Source organism: Euleptes europaea, chromosome 12 (genome assembly GCF_029931775.1).
Source record: "Euleptes europaea isolate rEulEur1 chromosome 12, rEulEur1.hap1, whole genome shotgun sequence".
Taxonomy (NCBI): Eukaryota; Metazoa; Chordata; class Lepidosauria; order Squamata; family Sphaerodactylidae; genus Euleptes; species Euleptes europaea.
In genome coordinates this window covers 41,072,963-41,100,395 of record NC_079323.1, presented here as the reverse complement: position 1 = coordinate 41,100,395, position 27,433 = coordinate 41,072,963, and the positions used below count along the sequence as shown (strand labels likewise).

The 27,433-nt window shown below is 40.9% G+C and overlaps 1 protein-coding gene across 1 annotated transcript in view; it reads right to left on the bottom strand.

Annotated features, from left to right (window-relative positions):
• The window catches only part of EPHA6 (EPH receptor A6), a 492,623-nt gene that overhangs the window by 447,156 nt on the left and 18,034 nt on the right, over window positions 1–27,433 (bottom strand). Inside the window, exon 2 of the mRNA XM_056858093.1 lies at window positions 13,805–13,869. Within this exon, the coding sequence (XP_056714071.1) occupies window positions 13,805–13,869 (65 nt within the window). The remainder of the gene's footprint in view (window positions 1–13,804; window positions 13,870–27,433) is intronic.

Sequence of the window (27,433 nt, the reverse complement as noted above, 5' to 3'; positions counted from 1 at the left end):
GGGGTCAGCTCTTCCAAGAAAACAAACCAAGGCTAGCGTGAGCCCCTTTTATGAGTCTTTGGTTTCCAGCCAATATTTCCTCTCATCTTGGCTAGAATGAGGAAGAATTCCCCCTAAAATCTGCATTCAAATTTAAGTAAGCTTTTTTCAGATATATTATTTCAAATGGTTTGTGTGTATTTTTCTAGAAAAAAACCGTGATGGTCACAGCTTCCCAAAATGGGAATCGAAATAGAAAATTATTTTATATTTCTTAATTGATCAGTTTATATGAACAATGATTGGATTCTGCAGCCTGGACAATATATTCATGTAACAATAAATGAACATCACTATATACACATGCATATCCCATAGAGCTAGTTATTATCATTTGGCCACAGAGATGAACAGGTGATAGAATTTTCTAAAACAGAAAATGCTTAATCATTTGAAAGACAAAACTGCAGGATAATTAAAAAAAAGATACATTCGTAGGTCTGTCATTCTAAAAATGTTAGACTAGTTCCATCAAAGGGTTTATTTAAAACAGATACTAATAATATTATCATTCCCTGTTAATATTTTAAACTGTTGAATGTAAATGCCCTTTTTTAAATAGTGCAAGCTCTGTATTCAGCTATATTGAGGGGAAAACCATCTCTTGGTGCTGTCTAGTGAATTACAAATACTTGATCAGCATTTGTCATGCTGTAGAAATCTAAGTTTGATTCTCAGCATTCTGTTCCTCTTTTCCACTGAGGAAGACAATTATCCCAAACATTCCTTATGTCTAAGTCTGTCTGAAAGGAAATAAGCAGCTACTAGATACTTAAACTCTTGCTGAAACTGGAAACTGGGGAGGGGGAACTGGCTCCATACATATAAAGTGCTAGAAAGACAAGGGAGCTCAAGACCAGGAAGTTAAATGGAAACAGGGTTTAGGAAGAAGGAAACCAAATAGAGTGGAAGCTGAAAGGTAACTGAAGGGATGGGACAAGGTAGATGGGACAAGGTAGTTTTTCTCCCCCTCCCATAATACTAGAACGCGGGGACATCTGCTGAAGCTGCTGAAGCTGGAGGGTGAGCGATTCAAAACAGATAAAAGGAAGTATTTTTTCACACAACGCATAGTTAAATGGGGGAACTCCCTGCCCCAGGATATGGTGATGGCTGCCAGCTTGGAGGGCTTTAAGAGGGGAGTGGACATGTTCATGGAGGAGAGGGGTATTCATGCTATTAGTTAGAATGGATACTAGTCATGCTGCATACCTATTCTCTCTAGTATCAGAGGAGCATGCATATTATATTGGGTGTGGTGGAACACAGGCAGGATGGTGCTGCTGCAGTCGTCTTGTTTGTAGCTTCCTAGAGGCACCTGGTTGGCCACTGTGTGAACAGACTGCTGGACTTGATGGGCCCTGGTCTGATCCAGCAGGGCCTTTCTTATGTTCTTAAGAGAGAAGCAGCAGAGGCTGCAAAGAAAAATATTGCTGGATGAAGAGGTGTACTGAGAAAAAGAGAGGTGGATCAGAAAGAGAACTTTTTGTCCCTCTCCACAAAACTGGGGTGCCAATGAAGTGGACAGGCAAAAGATTCAGGAAAGAAAAAATACTACTTTACTTAAGTGATTAACTACTTTACAACAAGTGATTAAACTTGTTGAATTCATTGCCAGTGGATGTACTGATAGTCATGGACACGGATGGCTTTAAGAGGGGATTTAGACAGGTTCATGGAGGATAGGTCCATCAAAAGAAACTCTTTAGTCAGAGGCAACAAACCTCTAAATACATGTGATGATGGCAATATCAAGGGAGGATGTTAGGGTTGGTCCTCCAGGGCAACTGGCTGGCCTCTGTATGGGATGGGATGCTCGACAAGATGGACCACTGATCTGCATCAGCAGGGCTGTTTCTGATATTCTTATATAAGGATTCTCACTCTGCCTATAAAGGCCTTTTGACAGTTTCAGCTTTTTTTCTAGTTAATTCAAAGTGTGCAAGGTTGTTGCAATTGTACTAATACTCTGGATTTCCTTTCCAGAGGATGTTAGGGGAACAACTTCTCTTATAGGGGATGCAAAACTTTTTAGATTAACTTTGAACTGATTTTTAAAAGTGCATACTGCAAAGAATCTCCTTTGAGCAAGATTTGTAACAGTATTGTATTTGTAGTATTAGGATTTTACTGCTTGGATTTTACTGTTGGCTTTATTTATTATTGGTTTTATTGTTAGTCTTAATATTTATAAACCAATTTGATTCTAAGAAAGACAGTATATAAACATTTACATAAATATGTGCAGTTCAAAGGTAGGATGGACCAGTAAGTTACTTTCTAAAGGTTCTTTGAAGGAGGAAAACATATAAACAAAATATAAAAGATATTGGTGGGACTAGTAATCATAGGAGAATGAGCCAAATTTCATAGTGATTTGAATTCAACAGTGAGATCTTTAGTTGCAGGTGTCTTCTCAGATAATGAAGCAAGCAAACCTGAAAATGCACTTTTCCATTTAATGATTGTAGTTTCTTGCAACATATGAACAAGAGCATATTTCACGTAGAGGATGGCGTGGAGTTCAGTTTTTGGACACCACAGTTTAAGAAGCATGTAGACAAGCTGGAACATGTCCAAAGGAGGGCAACAAAGACAGTACGGGGTCTGGAGACCAAGTTGTATGAGGAAAGGTTGAAGTAGCTTGGTATGTTTAGCCTGAAGAGGAGACGAAAGGTGATATAACCATCTTCAAGTACTTGAAGGGCTGTCATATAAAGGATGGTGTGGACTTGTTTTCTGTTGGTTCTGGGTCGGACTAGAACTAATGGGTTGAAATTAAATCAAAATAATTTTCCACTAAACATTAGTAAGAACTTCATGACAGTTAACGTGGTTCCTCAGTGGAACAAGCTTCCTCAGGAGGTGGTGGGCTCTCCTTCTTTGGAGGTTTTTAAGCAGAGGCTAGATGGCCATCTGACAGCAATGCTGATTTTGTAAACTTAGGCAGGTCATGAGAGGCAGAGCAGAAAGAATTGTGTCAGTGCTTGGCTCTCATGGCCCTTTCTTACATGCCCAGGGTAATGCCAATAGTTTCTTGACTTTGGGTCAGGAAGCAAGTTTCCTCCAGGCTAGATTGGCCAGGGATCCTGCAAGGTTTTTTGCCATCTTCTGGGCATGGAGTAGGAGTCACTGGGTGTGTGTGTGGGGAGGTAGTTGTGAATAAACCTGCATTGTGCAGGAGGTTGGACAAGATGACACTGGTGGTCCTTTCCAACTCCTATGTTTCTATGATTCTATGAATATAAATATGTAGTTACCCATTGATATGATAGCTGTCTTATGTTACATTTTAACTAAAACTAGTGTTTCTTCTTTAAAACTGGAGCTTTTAAACATTCACCCCTTATATCATCCACTTTTATGCAAAAATTGCTTTAATTTACAACTTCTAGAGCAGCCCCCTCACTGGCAGTCTTTAAGCAGAGGGTGGGCCAACAATTGTCAGGGATGCTCTAGGCTGACTCTGCATTGAGCAGAGGGTTGGACTAGATGGCCTGAATGGCCCCTTCCAACTCTATGTGTCTATGATTCCATGAACCAATCAAACAGTAAAAAAATAAGGTGGATGAGAAAGAAAGAGCTTTTGAGAAGAGAGAAGCAAATCTTAAGAGAGAGACTATTATATTACTGTTAAATTGATGCATTTTAATGAGCTGTGTGGATTCTACATAGATTTTACCCCCTCCTGAGAACTTTATGCTAAGCATTTCAACAGTCATTGAGGAAGAAAGGAGATGACAGCCTCCTAGCATGAAGTCTTAGTTAGAGGTCATCCTACTGGAAAACTAGCAAGGCACATTGTTCAGCTTACTGGGTGCCCTCCACTGCTAAATGGCCCAGTTTTCAGGTTGAAATCATGTCCATTGTTACAAACATATTTGTACATCAGATCACATTAACATAATAGAAATCTAAAAAGTTATGTGGCTGTTAGATTAAGCAGAAAATTAAGGTAATAGATTTTGATGGAATTGCAATGCACTTTTGCAATTAAATAGCCATTCTTATTGCATACCAAGGGGAAAGTGCAACACAATTTGGTGGATCTTAATGGCTGAGTAAAGACATACAGGATCAGGCTGATGTCTATGAACTGTACAAATTAATTTCTGTTCAGGGATATTTACATTACTGATAGTTTGTCCTAGATTAAGCGTTTGACTCAGTTAATCCACTGTGATTCTTCCAGCTGTACAAGTCTACATATTCACCATAAGAAGATGCCACACCTCTGAGTACTATGCACTTCTTGCAGAAGGTTTTTCTTAATTCACAATCTAACTAAGCACATAGATTTACATTAAGGTGGTTCCACACAACCAAATCAGACCATTTCCCTCACAGCTAGCTGATCACTATCATTCATCTTGTAAGGGATAGATACATGTAGGGTTGCCAACCTCCAGGTAATAGCTGGAGATCTCCTGCTATTACAACTAATCTCCAGCTGACAGAGATCAGTTCACCCGGAGAAAATGGCCGCTTTAGCAACTGGACTCTATGGCATTGAAGTTCCTCCCCTCCCTAAGCCCTGCCCTCCTCAGGCTCTGGCTCCAAAACCTCCCACCAATGGCAAAGAGGGACCTGGCTACCCTAAATGTGACCTTTCCTTTTGAATTGTTCAAAAGTTCCCCCCCCCCCCCCATATATTCACCATGGCTGTGTCTTGATTTGAATACATGTTAAAGCCTAAATGCATGCAAATAGCCATGTTTTTAGTGGCAGCTTGAACATTTAGGACAGTGATCTTTGCTTTTTTTAAAAAAAATCTTGGATTGTTGTATTTAAACCACTCCCCCCCACACCCCCAGGCTGTGATCCTGACACCAGTTTTATGACTGCTGTTCCAGTTGAGGGTCTTTGATCATTCCTCATAAAACAGCACAACTTTAAAACAAAAGAAAGTGGGAGTTAAAGTATGCCAGAATTGTTGCTGTGTAAAGCCAGCAGACGTCTCAAGAATATATCACAAAAGACAAATGACCATAACTAACAAACTGCTAGTGGGCTGACAGGTAAGAGATAAACAACGCCAGAAAAAGGATGCCAGAGAGCCTAACAATATTATCAAATTGGTTTAGGGGGAGACAAATATTCTAGTGGTGAGTGAAAAATATACTGTGGATTATTATAAACGGAAAGCGCAAAGCCATCTATCAGCTGCAAGCAAAAGAGAGGCCCCAAACCCTTAAAACTGACAATGCCAAACTATAGTTTGTTTATTATGACAAATTTCAAACCCAAGGTTCTTTCCTCCAACTTAAAAAAAAGAAAAGAAATAAATCAGCAACGGGAAATTATTCAAAACCTCAGAAGAGCTCACCAGGGAGTGGAATACATTTCTGAAGTGAAGTAATTACATGTGTGGTTAATTTCATTGGAAGCTCGCTAACTGACAAGGAAGGGTTTACGATGGCTGCAATCACTGGGATTACATGTTCTCTGGAGTCCCACTGTAGCCAAACAATCCAGGGTGCTCACGCTTGACTCTTTCAATGCAGATGTGTTCTAATTAGCTATTTTAGGCACAGGTGTGCAAATAAAAAAAAAAGGTAAGCACAGCTTACTCAGAGCTGAAAGACGCACAACAAACTCCCTTTTTTTTACAGCGGCACCCTGGGGATCCGAGTCTCAGCGTTCAAGATAGCCTTGGAAATGTAAACTGCAAATTGGTCCACCGAGGTAAGAGCGATCTCTTTCAAATGTTGTGGTGCGAGTGAGGCTAGCCCCCTTTTTTTCCTGGCTCCTGTTTCATCCACAGCTGTGTGATGGCAACAATTCACCTGGCACAGCTTTCTCCAGCATCACAACCCCATCCTGGTAAAAGTTCACCTGCTAAATTTCTACCTGTGTCACACATCAGTTAAAGCCGGAGTAACAGTGCATTCCTAAGGAGAGTTACTCCAGTCTAAACCCATTCATTGCAATGGGCTTAGACTGGAGTAACTCTCCTTAGGAATGCACTGTAAGTCTGTTAGATAAATAGGCAAGCTCTCTTTCTGTTACTGTCTGGTCCACCTTGGATGCTGCCTTATACTGTGAATGAGGGAAGAAGGAGAATTTTTATATGCTGATTTTCTCTACCTTTTAAGGAGAATCAAACCAGTTTACAATCTCCTTTCAATGCACTTTCCGTCCAAGTCAAACATTTGTCAAACAGTTTTGCAGCTGTGGTGGTGGAATTTAGTTTCCTTGTAAGGTTGGAATTCCATTCCCTTGCTTTGTGGGCACCTTTGTACCCGTGCTGTGGGTGAAACAATCCCCCCCCCCGCTAGCTCTATAAATGGCCAGGTCAGGCAGTTAAATTATGTGGGAGGGGAACTACCCATCTCATAAGGCTGAAATCAGTGAGAGACTTGCTTCTTCTCAGTGAAACAGATAAGCTCAAAATTATAAGGCTAACCACATTTACCCTTTCCTTCTTTTTTCTTCCATCTTTATTCTCCCTATGCTGTTTCCTTATCATTCAACACAGTAAAAAAATTAAATTGTAAGCTTTTTGGTAGGAACACCAATTGCTCACTTCACCCTATAAAATACTATGTGCACAGATGATGAGCAATAATATACACACATATGTCAGAAATATGATAAATGTTGAACAGCAATTCTCAAGATTTCAGACCTCAATGCAAAATCTCAGGAAAATGTAGCATTCTGCTGTCTCAAAACCAGCCTAGTGCCATTGGTAGTGGCCAGATTTCATCTGCATTTCCATAATTTACTGGTAAAGGATGGCATTTATCTTGTCACACTTGTAAGTGCCCAACACAAGCCTGATGACATAATTGGTCTTAATACGCCAATAACCATTATGTCCCATCAACAAATGGCCCCATTCTAATCTCATTAGAATTTGACATTAAGTACTGGCATTTACCAAGGCAGTGAGTTGTTCAGAACAATTTTCTTGTACATATTATGATTGGACTAATCTACTTCAAAAATACAAATATGTAAATACGATGTAAATATTGTTGACAGTGAAAAGCAAGATGCTTTGAGATACACGCAGGAGGCCCCCAGCTCAAGGAAAACATTGTTTCTCTGGGAGGGGAGCTATAAACAGCTTAATTTGCTGGCTGAATGGAGATGAGTTTCCTGCATGGAGGTGACCATTTGCACAACTGCCAGAAAGGGACAAATGGATGGGTGTTTGGAAGATCTGAGCTGGGTCATAAATGTTTGAGACCTACAGCCTAAGTTGATTGGAGAAAGGGATGCAGAATAATCCACATGGGGCTCTATTCCTGAACTCAGGGTAGGGCAAACGGAAACCCACCCAATGGAACAGGAAGGGGTAAAGGTCTGAAGAGTTTTTCAGGGGCATACAAGCTAGGACTGGGGAACAAGAGTGGGGATGGCATGAAATCTGTCTTTACCAGCTGCTTTTTCAAGTGTTCCAGTGGGCTTGTGTCAGTCAGTGCCAAGGAAAGGATGCCAAGGTAACACCAGTGGCTAGACAACTCAGCCTCTTATGTGTTATTTTTTTTTCTTAGTTCTGCAATACCCTGGAATACTGTGATATAGTTTTCTAATGCACTTGTGCTCTAATGACTTAAGTTTGTGTTTTAGTAAATAAAGAGCTTTCTCTTTACAGAGTTCATACTGTGTTCAGAGTTTTCACTTTCATGCCTGGCTACTCTTCTATGCATAGACTAGAAACTACTGGCTGCACTGGATTAGACAGGAGCAAGAGAAAGAGAGGTGGAAGCAAGAAGTGACACTGACCTTGTGCATATGCACAGAGCCCTATTGTGCCTCAAGCCACAGTTAGACAAGCAAATGGGCAGAGCTTGAGTGTACTTGAAGGGCTGTCGTATAGAGGATGGTGCCAAGTTGCATTCTGTTACCCCAGGTCGGACCAGAACCAACAGGTTGAAATTAAATCAAAAGAGTTTCCACCTAACATTAGGAAGAACTTTCTAACAGTTAGAGCGGTTCCTCAGTGGAACAGGTTTCCTCAGGAGGCAATGGGCTCTCCTTCCCTGGAAGTTTTTAAGCAGAGGCTAGATGGCCATCTCTCAGCAATAAGGTTGCGCATATCGATAAACCCGAACCAAAAATAAACCTGAAATTAGCTGGCTCTGTCATATTCGGGATTCAGGTTTATTGGATACCAAAACTTGGGGATAAAGCTGAAGCTGAATAGGCGATTCCCAAAAAAGCCAAATAGGTATTTGGCTTTTTGGGTTCGACTATTCGCCTTTGCTCAGAGGCATGGCTCTGTGCTTTCTCCCCTTTTTCTTTCTTTTTTTTGGATTGATTTTGTTAGGGCCCCATAGTTTGGGCCCTTTTGAGGTAGGGGCCGTGTAATCGGAGCCAACCTGGTCTGAACAACTGACAGCAGTGAGCTGATCAGCACTTTAAAAGATGGGGCTCACCCAGCCCAGAGAATATTAGTTTCTGTCAGCTGCTCATGGGCTTTCTGAAGAAGACTCCCTCACCCACGTGGATGAGGAAGCTCGTCAACATGAGATGCCTTGGTCATGACTTCAGCTGGCTCTGATATTGTTTCCCTGCACTTGGAATCAGATTTTTCATGATCACAATAAAGGACTGCTCACTGGATGTCATTTGCCACCAAAAGAAATGTTTTCCGTGCCTTATTTCTCTTGCATTTAAGCCTTTTTGCTCCGTTTGAAAACTCGTTTGCATGGACATCATGAAAAGCGACCCAGAAACAAAGGCAGCCCCAGATTTTGAGGTGCCAGTCTGGAATTGGCTCTTTCTGACAGTCCTTGCCAACACTGAACTTTTGAACCTGAAAACTGATGGACAGCTTGGCTTGCAAATGCTTGCAGGATGAGGGTGACCCATTTGCAGGCCCATAAAATTGTAACCCTGTCCCAAAGTTCACCAAACTTTTATGACCATCTAAGGAGAGTCCCTTGCATCTACACTGCAAATTTGGGGATGCTATCTCCATAAGTGCCCCCCAGGAGCTTTGAAAAAAATCCCCATACACTATAATGGGCCCAAACTTTTGGGTAAACCTGAAAATAAGCCAAATAACCAAAATTTACCAGTATGGGTATGTGGCTTATTTTGGGTCTACTGGGAAAAAAATCAGGCCCAATACCCCTAAACCTGAAATTTATTGATTTTTTTTTTTTTTTGCACAACCCTAGTCAGTAATGCTGATTCTATGACATTAGGCAGCTTATGAGAGGGAGGGCAGGAAAGTTTGCATCAGTGTTTGGCTCTTGTGGAGCTTTCTTGCATGTCTAGGGTAGTGCAGATCACCATTTTGGGGTCAGGAAGCAATTTTTCCCCAGGCCAGATTGGCCAGGGTTCTTGGAGGTGTTTTTTTTTTTTTTTTTTGCCATCTTCTAGATGCAGAGTAGAGGTCACTAGGGGTGTGGGAGGGGAGGTAGTTGTGAATTTCTTACACTGTGCAGAGGGTTGGACTAGATGACCCAGGTGATCCCTTCCAAAGCTATGATTCTATTATTCTATAGTGGCAAGTATCCCATACAGCAGGAGGGAGGGGGAACAAGTGGGGGCAAGTTCTCTCTCTCTCACACACATGTTCCTCCACTCCACCCTGTCCAATAACATCTAATGAAAAAATAGCCACTTAATCTAATAGCAGAAACAAATTAAACCTCACTCAGTGCATCTGTGCTGGGGCTTTTCCTTTGCACATGTACTTCTGATCAATGGAAGAAGCATGAGAAAGCACACAGGAAGCACTCTATGATTGCTGTTACAAATAAGCCTAGAGGAAGGGGTCAATAAAACTGTTTTTCTGAAATAGCATTTTCCTTTTTGCCTTCTAGACACTATGCTTCAAAAAGCTTGATGCTATTTTGGCACAGTTCATGGTAGTTAGCCATGCTTGTAGTTAGCCATGCTATTGCAATCTACTAGCAATTTTAAAAAGAGACTAGAAAACACTTCAAGTGATGTTATCTGAGGATAGCCCCTGTATTTTAGTAATTAGGAAGGAGTAATCTGGCATTCCCTTTTATGCCAGCAATGAAGTGAGTCAGACTAATCTAAAATGTTTTCTTCTCTGCCATAATTCAGTTGATTTTAAAAGGCTAATATAATGAACAAATGTGTTATTTTGCTAATATTCACCCATATTTGGTTTGCCTATATTTTCAGGGGCGTGGGACAGAATCAAAGATCTGAGATACATGAAACGGTAAAAGAAATATAAAATGGTATTTCTTAATAGACTGGAAATACCGTTCAAAAATACAAAGGACTGTAAAACCCTGAAAAATGTAATCCATAAACTTGGAAACAGGCTAAGATTAAGAAATGTCATATTGCTTAAAGTCCCTGAGGGCAGAGTCAGTAAAAGGGCATTTAAAGTATACTTTATGGTGCTGAGGAAGTATAATATATCTTTCTTCCCAGAAGAAAAATAGTCCAGAAATGAAACAAAAAGTTTTCTTCAAGAAGCAATGCTTCCAGTCCTCTATGGGCTCTATCCACCAAGATTTGTGAAAATACCTTTGAAATGATTAGGACTAGTCTAAAAAGATGGCTTGTACAAGAGAATTTCTTGGTGGTTTATTGTGTCCAAATGTTTGTATCATCATAAGCATCCTTCTAAATATTCCGCAACGAGAATGAAAATCACATAAAAATAAATTATATACTGGCAAAGGAACTATTTAATTTAAAGAGTTCTCAGGATAAGAAAGTAATCTATAAAATGGATTAAGTGCTTAAATATATTGCATCTTAATTAAAAGTTGAACGATACAAGGTCCTCCATGTACTATTAAATGAACTAGCCAAGTGGAAAGCATAACCTGATCTTTGAAGTGTAGCCGCTTGAGAACAGATGATATATGCTTTTTCTGGATTTCTTTTATGGACTGACTGATTGCAAATACATACTTCTCTATGAAGATAAATCAGTAAGACAATAAAAACAAGATCAGCAGCAATAGTAGAATAAAAACAGTATGAAACGTCATAAAATTACAATATGTTGGTAAAACTACTTAAAACAGAAGTAGATTAAAAACTGGAGATATCATAGGATACAGTTCATTCTTTAGAGGCCTTCTAGAGTCAGCTAATTTTTTAAATATTAGAAAGCCTTTTAAAATTGATTTTTGGTTTCAAAACTAGTAAGTTTTAATGGCTGCTATAATCTATTTTTAATTGCTGTTGATTGCATGCTTCCATGAGTAGGGTTGCCAGACCCCCCTCCCTGGGGGGGGCAGGGAATCCCCTGCTTTGGGCCCCTCCCCCGGCACCATCGAGCTGGCCAGCGGGGGTCTTGCTAGGCTTAAAATGAGGCCTAGGCCTCAATGTCACCATCATGATGACATCACTTCCAGAAGTGACATAATCGCACAGGTGATGACTGGGGAGACGCTCTGGTATTTGGACAAAACTCTATGGTAAAAACAGCTTCTATTTTTGTATTTGGAAGTGACATCATCATACAGGAGATGTTGAGGCCTAGGCCTCATTTTAAGCCTGGTACGATCCTCCAGCCCCCTCCCCCGATGGCCAGGAGGGACCTGGCAACTTTAGCTATGAGTAATATATTAAATAGAAAAGTGTGCTGTAAATAGGCTTACCAGGTCCTGCTGGTCCATCAGCGGGAGGTTTTTTGGAGTGTGTGGTGTGTGCGCGTGCCTGGCATGATGCGCCCACGTGCCTGCGCGTCTACGTCACTTCTGGTTTACTCGGCAGTGATGTGAACGCTCTAGCAATCTCGGCTGAAACTTTATGGAAACCATAGATTTTTGGCCGAAATTGCTAGAGTGTCCACGTTGCTTCCGGGTAAACTGGGGAGCGACGTAGGCTTGTTGTGCGTGCGCGCGTACACGCAGTGCCCGCCGGCCCTCAGCAGGTCGGCAGGCAGCCTGGGTGAATGGCGGTATTTTACCCGCCACCACCGGGCACTTGGCAATCCATCACTTGGCAGCACTTGGCAATAAATCATCTGATAAAATAAATGAATAAAACCCCTATACTCTTACCTTTACCCATTTTTTGTTGTATCACTATTGCTAGTCACAACACACACAGACACACCGGCCCTGTTATTATAGACCCTGATGTATTCAGCTGCTCTCTTATGTTCAAAAACCTTAGTTTATTTGAAGCTGCTCTGAATACCTTTCAAAGGATATTTCTTAACTTTAGTTTAGCGGTGTTCCCTTTCTTTGCCACTTTTGTAGTTCCGCAAACATGAAATCATGTGAAAGGATTTGGAATAGGGTTGCCAACCTCTAGATACTAGCTGGAGATCTCCTGCTATTACAACTGATCCAATTCCGCTTGCTATAAAACAGCTTGCATTTGCTGATCCCTGACACCCGTGGCCAGCAACGGATGCTGTTTTGCAGATGGTTCATTGATTAGGGTTAATGTTTGCAAAACTGAATCTGTTAACCTTATAATCTCAATGCTAGATAATATTTATATTTTTAATATCAGATAGGATTGCTAACTCCAGGTTGGGAAATCCCTGATGATTTGGGGGTGGAGCCTGGGAAAGGCAGAGTTTGGGGAGAAGAGGGACCTCAGTGGAGTATAATGCCATAGAGTCTAGTTTCCAACGCAGCCATTTTCTTCAGGGGAATTGATCCCTGTCATCTGGAGATCACTTGTAATCCCAGGAGATCTCCAGGCACCACCTGGAGAGTGGAAACCCTAATATCAGGTGGTCAAATGTCCTCCAACATAACCTTTCAAACAGCCTTTCTTTTCATTGTAAACCAGAATTCTAGGTAGGGTTGCCAACTTCCAGGGAGTGGAGGAGAAAATACGACACCTCTGTACAAGTATCAGGAGGATAAGGAAATCAGTACAGGAGCGAATACTAGTGAAAAATAGCAAAATATATTACAGGTAAACACAATAATTTTCAATCGTGGTCTCAATGACCTTCAACATACAAACATGCAACTTGTGTCAGACACAAAGATTTTGTAATAAAATAAGGTGAGTACAATTATCAATCTTTCTTTCTTCACAGAGGCAGGTATGCATGGACGAGAGGATGTCAATGGACGAGAGTTTATCAAGAGGATACAATCGTTTCGAAGTCCAAAAGTTCAATTCTTCATCAGTCCTTCATCACAAAGTCTCATGATTTCATTTGTCATCATCCATATCATAAAATCCCCATAGGGTAAGCATTCAAATATTGCAATATCCAATATATCCCAAGAAGGGTAAGATCCAGAGTTCCTTCCACCCAGGGTAAAGTCTGAAAAATGGCTCCTGTACTGATTTCCTTAACTTCCAGGGAGTAGCTGGAGATCTCCTGCTATTACAACTGATCTCCAGCCAATAGAAATCAGTTCCCCTGGAGAAAATGGCCGCTTTGGCAATTGGATTCTGGCATTGAAGTCCCTCCTCTCCCCAAACCCCGCCCTGCTCAGGCTCCACTCCAAAAATCTCCCTCTGGGGGCAGCGACCTGGCAACCCTAATTCAAGGGTAAAATCGAATTTCTTCGGTAAACATTGTGATTGTTGATAAATCAACACTTTCATGAGTTTGCAAGTTTCCTTAATATTTTGAGAGACAGTTGATGAGACAATGCTGACTTTTTATATAAATGCTGAGATATTACCTTTACTAAGAAAATTTTGTTATATGCAGCATTTTACGCATGCAGTTCCTTTTTTTAAAACTAAAGTCCAGTTTCATCTTGAACTGAATACTGTGATACCTGTTACAATGGGCTACAAGCAGAGAAATTGCAATTTATTGACAATAATTTATTTTAAAACTGTAGCATGCAGAATCACCAAAAGGTACATAGTAGCTTACCCCATTTAGAGGATAGGTTTTCCATCCTAGCTCTCCAATTGCAGTGGTTGTATCAAGCAAGACAACTAGAAATTAAAAGGAAATCATTAATGTCTCTAATGACACCAATATCTTTAGTTAAATATCATCTTTCTTATCTCTATAGATTTGAGAAGCTGTCCTATGCTGGTCTATCCTCTGGGATTAGGGGCCCTGAAGCTTAAGCTTCCTTAGTTTCATAGTAGATCCACCACTGATCGCATAATATGACTAGCTACTTTAAACTTACTCTTTCCACAGCCGTTGAACACATAAAATCTTGACAGTGATCAGCAGACCAAATAAAAGCATAATATGAAGACCCAGGCAAATTATATCTCCCTGTTAAAATAAAGTCAGGCTGAAGTAAAGAGGTAAGAAGATGTATAAGCAGTTAAACCAAGGACCAATTCTGACATTGGCCCCTTTCAAACTGCCCTTATAATCCATTTTAGCAGCTGGTGGCTAACGGATTGTTTGTGTCATTTTAGACCCAACTAAATTGCATGTGGAGAACTGGGAAATCTAATCTGGTTCTCCAGATTAGAGTCCACCTCATGTGGAGGAGCAGGAATCAAACCCGGTTCTCCACATTAATGTCATCCGTTCTTAACCCCTAGACCACCCTGGCTTTAACTATACAGAACTGAGGATTTGGACCAAAGACTGAGGATTTGGACCCTATGTAGCAAATGAGGTTACATTTTCATTGGGCAAATGGCATGTAATATATAAACACATACATATCCAATCCTAAATGGTTTTAAAAAACTTTTTTAAACATTGATTCACTGAGACACATGGGCTATAAAGAATTCTGTGATTCATAATTCATTGACACAAGCACAGTATAAATTAAATTTACCAGCTCACTAAATTGTTATAATATCAATGATATATCTTGATTAGCTTGCCCATATAGATATAAAAATTAATGTCCTATTGCCATAAACAACAAAAATATCTCATAGTTATTCCTGCCATTTAATAAATAATGATATGATTCTGTAATTCCTCAAACTGTGGTGGATTACAAAATCCCAAAAAATTCTGCATTTTTGCACAGTTCCAAAAGATATGAACAAAATTGCTACCATCCCTAAAGGTTTTTAATGCATTTTCACTATAATGTGACAAATCAACCTGAATTCCTGCTAATGTTGTCTGATGGGACGGTCATTTGACATTTTCACAGTGCTGATCATCTTTTTCATATCTTTTTTTTAAATCTCCAGTTTAAGGATCATACTGGTTGTACATTTAGTTTTATCTAAACAGGCCCTATAGATCAAGTAAAAACTCAAAGGCATGATCCAGCCAAGATTAAGCAGCATTAGTTACCACTGACTTCAAGGAGAAACAGGCAAACACATTCTAAATTCTTTAGTTAAAATCAATAGCATTTCACCTTGGATGGATCATGCCCTGAGATTTATAGGGCGAAACCTCATGGTCGCTTTAGCCTCCTTTATTCCCTGTTTCAGCCAGGATTCAGCCACGATTGGACACACGTTAGGCGAAAATGCATGCGTTCGATCCTGGCTGAAACAGGGAATAAAGGAGGCTAAGGGCAAAAATGCATGGTCGTTTTAGCCTCCTTTATTCCCTGTTTCAGCAAGGATTCAGCCAGGATCGAACGCACGCTCAGCGAAAACGCAAGAGTTCGATCCTGGCTGAATCCTGGCTGAAACAGGGAATAAAGGAGGCTAAAGCGACCATGCATTTTCACCCATAGTAAAATGAACTACAAAAAGAATTAAAACATGCCATTCAATTTTAACTTGCGTGGAGAAACAAAAAGATTTCTTTTTAAAGAAAACTTTTAAATCAAATTTAAGTTAAAACTTCAGAAGCTTTGTTGTTCCAATATTACAGGTGGAGTTTTTTTCCCCCCTGGAAAATTATTTTTACTTGTTCTGAATCTGCTAAAAGTACAAAATGTTTGTCTCTATGATAGGCAGCTAGCCTATTATTAACATTTAAAATACTGGATGAATCAATAAATGTGGATGAAAAGAGACACCAATGTGGTTGAATCACAAAGGCGATTATATTCTAAGTAAAAGTGCAAACATTTATTTGCATTATTTATCCTGCTTAGTTTGTAGTATTTCATAGAACTTTGAAAAAAGTGCCTAATTGCTCTATAGAGAAAAGTAAAGTTCAGGTTCTGAAGGCCCAAGGGCAGTAGAATTTGGTTTTCAACAAACTATAAGCCCCTGTAGAAATGTGCCCATATTTCTCTAACTAGAAATGACAGTTCAATGCCAGTATTAGGTGACCAAAAAGTCTAGTCTCCGTGGATAAGTTTTGATTTGTTTATTCTTTAGGGAAAGCTTGTTAGAAGTCTGTATGTGTTGGCTGAATAATAAAAAGTACTATAATTAGAGAGTCATATAATAAATGGTAAGGCAGGACAACAGATTTTTTGGAAGAGACATGAGGAAACAAACAATAGTCCACTTTACAATAAACTTAAAGGCAAAAATACAGTTTTGATTTATCTTTTGACTAGAAATTTTCTATGCCACCTCTCCAGAGAACCTACTGGATCAGTGTGAGTAATTTTTTTTGGCTATTATAAAGGAGTGATAAAAGAGACACAACACAGAAATGGGAAATCTATAGGCAATTTGGAAACATTCCTAAAGGAATGCCTCCTGCCTGCCTGCCTGAACACTGAAGTTTAGGCATGGTGTCTTCATGAGGAAACCAAACCTATCCAAAATGTACTTGGTCAGGGCCTGCAGGAAAGCCTTTTCACCAGCTGCCCCCAAATTCTGGTGTGGTGAGGTCATCTCTGCAAGCTTTTTAGACTAGAAGGCCTTTGAGTCAAACTGATTGATCTTGGGATGGCGCCTAGTGGTTTTACTGTATCTGATGCTTTTATATCTATATCTATATCTATATCTATATAAACAGTCAGCGTGGTATAGTGGTTAGGCTAGGATCTAGGAGACCTAGGTTTGAATCTCTACACTTCCATGGAATCTCACTGGGTGACCTTGGGCCAGTCACCGTCTCTCAGGTTAACCTATCTCAAGGTTTATTGTGAGGACAGAATGGAGAAGAGAATAATGTAACCTGTTTTGGGTTGCTTTTAGGGAGAAAGACAGGGTCTAAATGAAGAAAATTAATAAATAAACAGTTTTAAATTGTTTATTTTGATGTAGTTTATATTGTTGTAAGTTTTGGAATTATACTGTTAGCTCCCTTGGGGTATCTTAAGGCCAAAAGACAATATACAAGATTACTAAAATAAATTAGTAAAATATTTGATGCTGAATATCAGCCATTTCAAATGAACAATGGATGGAAGTCTTGAATGTAGTTGTATTCATTGATTTTCTTTTACTCCTTGGTGTCAACTGATTGTTTGACAATTGATTGCCATTAAAGTATGAAATTTTATAAAGTAAACAGCACAGCAGAATAAAATTCTCTGGGATGTCACATCTGGCAATTAAAATGGAGTGAAATAAGATTTCGTAACAATGCAGCTTCTCTATTTCATCTTTCACTAAATAGCATTTTATACATTCCTAGGGACCAAAACAACTCTGAGGGCTTAAAACTGTTCCTGTTATGCTGAAATCTTTGACAATATTTGCATAGCAATCTTTTCAGGATAATAGGTATAATAGATGTCTACCCAGGGTTAGTATTTTTAACTATAATTTCTACTGCTGGGAAAATTGTTCTGCTGGAAGAAATCAGTACATTCAGAAGGTATTCAGAAGTTCTGTTCTCCAAAAGACCTTAATCCATAAGCATAACAAAAAAAAGTATAAAAAGGATTTAAAAATTTATATCAACATTGTATTAGGAAGAGTCAGCTTTCTTTTCAGTGTGAAAATGCAGTCCTAAATGACCTATTTTATTTCATATATTAAGGGAGGGAGTTAGAGGTAAAAGGAGGAAAAACAGAGACTTGTTGGGTGCTTCCAAGGATTGCAAATGTTTTTTTCTTGGGGGGGGGGGGAGGCTAACTTCAAGTTATCCATAGGTAGGGTTGCCAACCTCCAGGTGGTGTGAAATCAAAAAATTGAGCACTTATGGCATAAAAAAGCTGCTAAGCCTATTTCAGAATAGTGCAACCTTTATCTAGGTCCTTGACACTTGTAAAACACACTGTAGTATCCTGCAGCGAAGGTAAGTCACCTATAATGCGGTCATGGTCTTCTGCCGTGTATGCAAAGGTCTCAGACCAAGTTGCTATGCTGGGTGTTTGGTAGTCAAACAGAAATAACAAGGCTTAACAGCTTTTTTATGCCATAAGTGCTCAATTTTTTGATTTCACAGTCTCCTTTGGGGCACTAGTTATTTCTGTTTGACTACCAAACCCCCAGGTGGTGGCTGGACATCTCCTGCTATTACAACCGATCTCCAGCTGATAGAGATCAGTTCACCTGGAGAAAATGGCCACTTTGGTAACTGGACTCTATGGTATTGAAGTCCCTACTCTCTCTAAACCCCACCCTCCTCAGGCTCCACACCCTAAATCTCCATGTATTTCCCAACCCAGAGCTGGCAACCCTACCCACAAGTGGCTGAGTTCGTGAATGATTTGTGGCAGCTTCGCAGGGGCTGGCATTACCGAGTTAGCTGGCTGACCAGACAGGAAGGCATTTTGGTCGCAGGCAGGAAGTCAAAAATCAGTCAAACTGGAACTGTCTGTCGGAAGATGGAGAAGGAGAACAGGCATCTCCACAAGAGGCAGCACAGGTCTGGAAAGCTGGAGCCCTCACTGCACAGAATTGGACAGGCTGAAGCATGAGCAACTTTTAACCAGCAAAGGTTAGAATTATTATGAATTTAATAGCTCTATTGGGAATCAATTATATTGAGAATTAATACCCTTGCCTTTTCCTGTAGCCAAATACTGTGATCCGGTCAAGCTCTAGTAGGGTTGCCAGGTCCCCCTTCACCACTGGCAGGAGCTTCATTGGGATGGGGCTGGAGGGGGGTGATCAGTGCAATAACATCACCTCCGGGTTTACCCTGGAAGTGATGGGGATGCTCTAACATATTCCTCCAAAAACTCTGTGGGTAAACCTGGAAGTGACATTAATCCCCCACCTCTCAGCTGGCCTGTTTCTGCCCACCGGCCAACTGAGGGGCAGTGAGCAGCCCCCTTAATTGATGGCGATTGCCCACCATTACCTGGTATCTGGCAACCCTAAGATCTAGCCAGTTGTAATCTCTTCCTGAGCAAGACTTGAATGTGGGCAGCCTCAAACTGCTAGCATATGCTTTTCTCCCTGCTCCAAGTTTTGGCACTGGCCTTCCCCTTTCTTTGCTCCTGCATCCCATGTGGACTGTGAGGAAACCAGAGGTGGATGGGTACATTTGGGGGAGGGAGAGGGGTTCTGATCTGCTTGAATAGAAGCAGAGTAGGGTTGCCAGGTCCCTCTTAACCACCGGCAGGAGGTTTTTGGGACAGAGCCTGAGGAGGGCGGGGTTTGGGAAGGGGAGGGAATTCAATGCCATAGAGTCCTATTACCAAAGCAGCCATTTTCTCCAGGGGAACTGATCTCTGTCGGCTGGAGATCAGTTGTAATAGCGGGAGATCTACAGCTAGTACCTGGAGGTTAGCAACCCTAGATATTTAAAAGATGGTTAAAGGCAGCTCTGCACTTCAATTTGTACTGCCAGTTTGCAGTGTACCCCAAACTGTAGAAATGCTTTTTAAGAAGGAAGTGCAAACCTATCCAGAACATAGAGATTCTATAAACCTCAACTGGCCTTGTTTACAACCAACAGTACCAGCCTTGTGAATACTGAGGCTATTAGCTCTCATCCAGCCTTGAGTGTGTGTGTAAAGTGCCACCAAGTCACAACCAACTTCTGGTAACCCCTGAAGGGTTGTAAAGGCAAGAGACTAACCGAGGTGGGTTTTTTCAGTGCCTTCCTCTGCATAGCAACCCTGGTATTCCTTGGTGGTCCCCCATCCAAATACTAATCAGGGCTGACCCTGCTTAGCTTCCGAGATCTGACGAGATCAGGGTATACCATGCTGCCTTCCCTCCCCCATCCAGCTTAGTACCACTTCTTAAACCAGAACTTCCAGAATATCAGCTGAATCAGATGAAAAGGAGTAGAACTGGGTGTCATCCACATATTGAGGACTGGTCAGCCAGTTCTATAGACAATCTCTCCCAGTGGTTTTATATTGATATTTAACAGCACAGGGGTCAAGACAGAGCTCTGCAGAACTCCATATTTCAAATGGTCAAGCAAATGTCACCGAGCACCACCTTCTGGAATTTCTGGTCCACCTTCTAGGACCAAAACTACCCAAGTGTGGCATCCTTGATATCAACCTCAACCAACTAGTCTAGAAAGATACCATGGCTGATGATATAAAAACAAAGAGATTAAAGAAAGACACTCCTTCCTGATTAAGGCTGCCAGTTAGGATAACTGTTTGACTATATTTAACATAAATATTTATGTATTTAATTTCTTATTTGCCTTTCTTGTTGACACTTAAGGTGGATGACTGTCTTTATTTAATATGATGACCCCATGGTCTTCAACAGAAGCAGTCTTGCAAATGCCACCCTGCATTTCCATCCATACGTAGACACCAATGTTGCCAAAAATTTAGCCACAGCCAAAGTAATACCAAAATCAGTATCATCCAGTAGGGAAGACACAGAAACAAGAGGAGCATAATAAACTATCACTGGCTGTATCCAAAGATCTCTCAGGGGGGTGACCAAGATATAATCAAAGATGAATCCATCACCCCAGACCACAGGTATAATCAAAGATATAATCCATCATCCCAGACCACAGGAACATTATCTGTCTGAACAGGGTAGTCCTTGGATTTTCTCACCAAATCAGCAGAGGAGAAAGCATTTATCCTAGTCAAGAGAAAAACCCTCAGGGACAGTCAATTAATGAAAATAAGGCATAAAGGTAGGAGGGGTGCGATACCAAAATTGATTTAATGTAATCCTGTGACTTGATCCCACTAACAAGCAGACTGCTGCATTTTGCACCAATTGCAGTTTCAGAATCAGCCCACATAGAATGTGTTACAGTAGTCAAGCCTTGAGGTTTCTTTTGTACAGATCAGTTTGGCCAGGTCAGCCATCTCCAAATAAGGGGTAAACCAAAACTCACAGGGTGTCTGTTGTGGGGAGGAGAAGGAAAGGTGACTGTAAGCCGGTTTGGTTCTTCCTTAAGTGATAAAGTCAGCATATAACAACGAATTCTCCTTCTCCTTCTCCCTGTCAAATGGGAACATTCCACTTTCTCATAAAATAGAAAATCTTAGTTATACATTCAGTGGGTCGGGGAGCTTAACATTTTGTGCAGGCTTTACTATTACTAATGAGACTCTGTGCTTCAGCAATCACAGACATTAGCATCATTGAGAATGATGAGAAACTTGGTGTTTTGCGAGCAAGGATTTGTGACAAATCTGTCCTAGGAAATCCGTACTTCTGAGACATCCTGTGGTCTGTAATGAAAATGTCTGGGGGGAAGATAGTTAGGCGGGTGGAAGGCAGCCGAAGCGTTGCATCACTACTCTTGAAAACGAAGTAATGTCATTTTGAGTGACTTAGTTCAAAGTAATTCTCCAAAGGTCCACTTCAGCCTTAAGTGGCTCTTATGTGTCCTAGTGAGCAAAGGGGGAATGTCACCTGGAATCTCTGGTGTGCTGCTGAGAAGCTGGCAGGGCAAAGCAATATACGTCTATGTGTATGTATGTGAGAATATACATTTTAGTAAACAATTCTCTTCAGAGAAAAAAAATGTTAAATGACTAAGACATTTGGCAGATGTAACTCCAGCACTGAGATAAACAGGATGTAGATGTTTGTTTTCTAAAAAATGACCTTTCAGAAAAATGAGGTTAAATTAGGTTGCTAAGTAATGAGTAACTGTTTGAATTAGCAAATCTATCATTTGTAAGCAAAGTACTTCATGGTGGATTCAAGAACTGAGCTCAGCTGCACCAGTCAAAAAGAAATGCAAACATCAGGGGCACAAACTGTGTTTAGCATGCCACTACAAAGCCTTGATTCCTGAACTGACCACTTTCATTTGGCATGAAGATTTCACAATCTGTAATTATGATAAACTGTTTGGCCCATGGCGCATTTGTGTGTGTGTGTGTGTGGGTGCGTGAGAGAGAGAGAGAGAGAGAGAGAGATCACTATTATGCTCCCTGGTCTAGGATGAAATGATTTTAATATACAACATGAAATGAGAGTAAGAGTAAAACCTTAACTCTGCTGTATTTCAATGATATTTCAATTATGCATGCTATGAAAGAAACCGGAATCCTGGGATAAATTCCATTGCAGATGCATACTGAGCAATCAGAATGGATTTTTGTGTCTGTTTTTCCCATCACAAGAACTATATAATGAATTTGGATCTCTTAAAATATTTAACTTCAATTATTAACACTCCATCATCACCATTGCAGAGGTGCACATAGATAGATGCCTTTGCATGTAAAGGCATAATTTGCATATGTACCTGTGATTGTGATTATGGGATTAAAGAGTCTTCTCATGGTAAAGACCAATTCTGATCCTGGTCTGGACCTTGGGGTTCAGCATGCCTTCAAATAGAAGGTCAACAAAAGTTTGCTATAAATAATGAATATAGAGGTTAACTCATGATAGCTCATGATCGGAATGGATAATATTGTTCACAAAACAGTAACGCACATTAATCTTCACTGAACTATATCAAGGAGTTAGTTCATGGTGCAAAAATTAGAGTTGTGAACTGATTGAAAGAATGAGGTGCAAAACGGAGTTTGCAAACTTCAAACCTTCCCCCCCCCAAAAAAAACCCCTAAAAATACAAATGGTGAGCAGATCCAAGTGGCCTCTATTTGCATAATTAGAATTATTAGTATTGTGATGGTATTTATTTGTACATTTGTTAGCATTAGGAGTAGCAGAATAATATGGTACTACATAACTGATGCCTTGTTCCCTTACGTTTAAGTGGGTGTTAACTAGTAATAATGCCACTGAAATAAAATGAACTGCTGTGATGTAAAGATATTGTGAAAGAAGAATCATATTCAAGATCTTCCCTTATCTTCCCACATGCCTCTAAAAGGCAGCACCTAAAGGTTACACAGGTGAGGTGTCATGTTATAATCAGCCCAGAATGCTCAGTTGTGAACCAAATGAGCTTTTTTTGCTAGTTAAATCATCACATGTACATTAACCTTTACAAATCATGTTCTATATTTGAACCAAGAATAAAGGTATCAGTCCAGATAAGGAGAACAAATGTTCTGCTGCCAATATATTTTAACATCCTGAATGCATAGCTCTAAATGTCAACACGTAATCAAGCCTCATCTATTATTGATTCTGTCATCTTCCTTGCAAATATACATCTGTATCACCGGTTTCTATAAGCATATTTTCCTGGAGGCATACAGTTCCCGTAAGATACACGACCTATCAGCATAATAAATAAAAGGGCACAATACATAAATGCACCAGTTAAATAGCACCGACTTGCCTTGATGGACCCTCTCTCACACTTTTTAAGAAGACCAATTAACAAATTGAGTGATAATGTGTGATAATTAGATGAAACAGGCACCTGAGTTTTCGACCCAGTTTACCTTACAGCAAATTCAAATATGAAAAGTCCCCAATAAAGTCCATTAAAAAGTGTTTCTGTGAGCTGGTGATACATGTTTAAAAACAGTTCCCCATCTGGATTAGCAAATGGCTAGTATGAGCAGCTATCGAGATCTGCTGGGCTGTCATAGGGGTTCATTACATAACTTTTGAATATCTATGTGTTCAGCCATTTTCCAATGTTTTAGTGCCTCCCTGAAGAACTGGCAGAAGATGCAGATTGGAGGTAGCCACAAGGATGGGATGACATCCTTGAAATAAGCAAGGAAGATCTAGCTCATAGAGAGTTTTGTGTGCGCAATGAACTTCACTGGTGGTTTGAATTGGGACAATTGTTTCTGACATCTAAAGCACTAGATGCAATGAACTGAATTCACTTGTTATGGTTTTAATATTTTTAACTTATATACTTATGATGTTTGTGTTTGTTGCTAGCCATCCTGAGCCCTGAAAGAAAGAGGGAGGGCAGGATACCAGTATAAACAATAATCAATCAAACATACCGTATTTTTCGCTCCATAAGACGCACTTTTTAAAATGTTATCCTTTTTTAACAAGATGAAATAGAAATAACATTTATTCCAGGGACAGATACCAGAAAACACAGTTTATTCCTGGCAAAAAGGGAGTAGTTGGAGCAAATGAATCTAGAAATAGCTAACAGTGAAAGGTTGTAAATGTCACTTGTATCTTCACTCTGACAGGAGAGCCTCAGCCAAGGCAAATCAGTTATTACATGCATCACTGATACAGTTAACTCTGTGACTTTTCCTCTTTTTGTTCTAGGTGCCTAAACCATAAAATGGATTGCAGCTGCAGAGATCTTGGTAAATATACCTTTTTACCATGTCCTTTATTTTGTCAGTGCATGCAATACCTTAACATCTTTTGCTACAGATACCGTGGACTGGCCAATCTTTATTTTTCTTCCAAAGACAGTCTCCTCCTCTTTCCTCAAATATTTATGTTACATTAATAATGGCAGCAGGATCATGAGGAATTAAGGAAAATAAGTTGTAGCCAAAGTCTGGTGAAGTAGAATTATATTTAATGCTCTAGTACGTCACTTCGATTATAGCATTAGAAAGCAAAGAGGCACAGAGGTCAAAAGGAAATCACTAGAAAGTCTGAGGTTGTTTTATGAGTATTGTTAGTCATGCGAAAAAGAACAAATGGATGTTACCTATAGATTAGTTTACTCATTTTCTGTCATTATATACTCTACAGAATGGAGAAACCTGGATGGCCCAGGCTAGCCTGATCTCGTCAGATCTCAGAAGCTAAGCAGGGTCAGCCCTGGTTAGTATTTGGATGGGAGACCACCAAGGTATACCAGGGTTGCTGTGCAGAGGAAGGCACTGGCAAACTACCTCTGTTAGTCTCTTGCCATGAAAACCCCAAAAGGGGTCGCCATAAGTCGGCTGCGACTTGACGGCACTTTACACACACTTTACACATGGAGAAACCAGCCTCAGGTCACATACATCTTCCTTCTCAATTTTCTACTGGCAACATAGGAATAATTATGTATTGTTATCACCTATACTTTTCCTTCTTGGGTATTACACAATGAAAGATAATGGAATGTTCACTGACTTTACAGGCAGAGTTGCCACAACAAAAAAGGTAGGAGTGTAGGTGGAATAAGACTGGAGTGAAATGGTTCTTATGATCCACTCCAGACAACACAGCATTATGTGCCCACTGTAGCTTCCAGACAATGTGGAAGGGCAACCCCACATACAGTATATTGCAGTGATCCAATCTAGATATTACCAGGGCATGCACCACAGTGGCAAGATCTTTTCAGTCCATGAAGAGCCACAGCTAGCTCACCAGCCAAAGCTGCTGAAAAGCCCCACTGGCCACCACTGCCACCTGTTCCAACCAGCATGAGAGCCAGTGTGGTGCAGTGGTTAAGAGCGGTGGTTTGGAGTGGTGGATTCTGATCTGGAGAACCAGATTCGATTCCCTACCCCTCCACATGAGCAGCAGATGTTAATCTGGTGAACTGGATTTGTTTCCCCATTCCCACAAATGAAGCCAGCTGGGTAACCTTGGGCTAGTCACACTCTCTCAGCCCCACCTACCTCACAGGGTGTCTGTTGCAGGGAGGGGAAGGGAAGACAATTGTAAGCTGGTTTGATTCTTCCTTAAGTGGTAGAGAAAGTCGGCATATAAAAACTAACTCTTCATCTTCTTCTTCCTCTAGGGGGAGTGCAACCCCATCTAGAACAGGGGATATCTTGTTACCAGGGTCAGACTTCCCCCACCAGTAGCACCTCCATTTTGTCATGGTTAAGTTTCAGCTTGTTAGCCCTCATCCATTCCAAAACTGCCTTCAGGCACCTATTAACAGTTTACACAGCCTCCCTGGGATCTGCTGGTAATACAAGATAGAGCTGAGTGTCATCTGCATATTGGTGGTAGCTCAGCCCAAATCTCCAAATGACTTCTCCCAGCAGCTTTACATGAATGTTGAAATGGTGTCCACATTCAGACAGGCGCCTGAGGCAACAGGCAGCAAGCATAATCCAAGGCACACTTCAGAGTCAGCACACACATAGTTAGAAGTTCAAGCATCAAAACAGAAGGGCAAATCCAGAAAGCACAAGCCACATCACAGTCCAAGGTAAGGGATAACTCCAAGAAACAAAGTCCAAATCCAGTCCAAAGTGAAACACACAGAGTTCTAAGGCACCACACACCAGCTGGTACACAAGGGTTAAGGCCAAGTTGCTTCTGCACTCTTTTGTGACTGCTTTGTCAGAGAAAGCCTGATCAGGAGCAGGTGCAACTCCTCAACCTGCTGAGTTATCCACAGACAGGTGCTACTCATTAGTGACTCAGCAGCCTCTGTAGCTTTCAGTCCTGATCCTGTGGTGACTCAAGCTCACAGGCAGAAGCTGACCAGTGTTGGGCTGCCAACTGCGTGCTCCTGTGCCACCCTTTGGGCCCACCTTCTCTGGCATTCTAAAGCTGACCTTGGAAGTGAGGCTGGTGGTGTAATGCCCAGATATAAGGGCTGGTATAAAATACTATGTACTCATATGCACACACATGGAAGCTTTGGGGAAGTTGGCATCCGGGAGCCATGAACCCACAAATCATGCTCTCTGTGCCTGGTACGGCCTTTCACCAGTAGAGAGCTCTGAATTACCTTCATCCTTAGGAATGTGTTTTCTACTTCCAAGATCACAAGACCTAGCACTTGCTTAGAGACACCTTTGGGCAATATCTATAGGCTATGCTAATTAGAGTGGAGTAGACACCTAATGTGCATTGGTGCTTTTGTGTATCAATCTGCTTGTCAGCAGCCATGGGCCTGCCCCATGCGAATGCATAAATGATACTAAGCTTCCTTTGTTTCTCTGGTGAGTAACTCTGCATCTTATTTGTGGGTTATTTCACCCCAGGTCTGTGTTTAGCTAAATAAAGAACTGTTGCTTTTAACCTCCTCCTAGTTGTCTTTATTGGACTCTATAAGACAACCAGACACTTCAGTGGCTGCAGTGTTTCTGTTACAGCCTCAGAACCCAGGGTGTGAGATTGAAGGTGTGGCATGCTGACTTCGGCTTGAGACTCCCCTTCTGCACCAGACTCTACTTTGTCTCTACTTTGTCTGATTAATAGTCCTGTGGCCTCCAAGGGTTGGGGCTGACTTCTTCTGTCTCTTCCTCATCCAAGGAGGCATTGACAAGCAGACCCATGACACACAGGGACAAGATGTAACCATAGGTAACCCCATAGGCCAAAGGCCAAGGGGCAGAGCAGCACTCCTCCAGCACCACACTTCGAAACCTTCCTTCAAAGTAAGTCTCAGTCCTGAAAGATGATCCAGAAGCATACCATGATCGATGGTATCAAAAGCTGCCAAAAGGTCCAGGAGAATTAATTGGGCCACATTCCCGCTGTCCATATCACTGTGCATGTCATCCACCAGGAAACCCTGAAGTTAGTCAGCCACCATTCA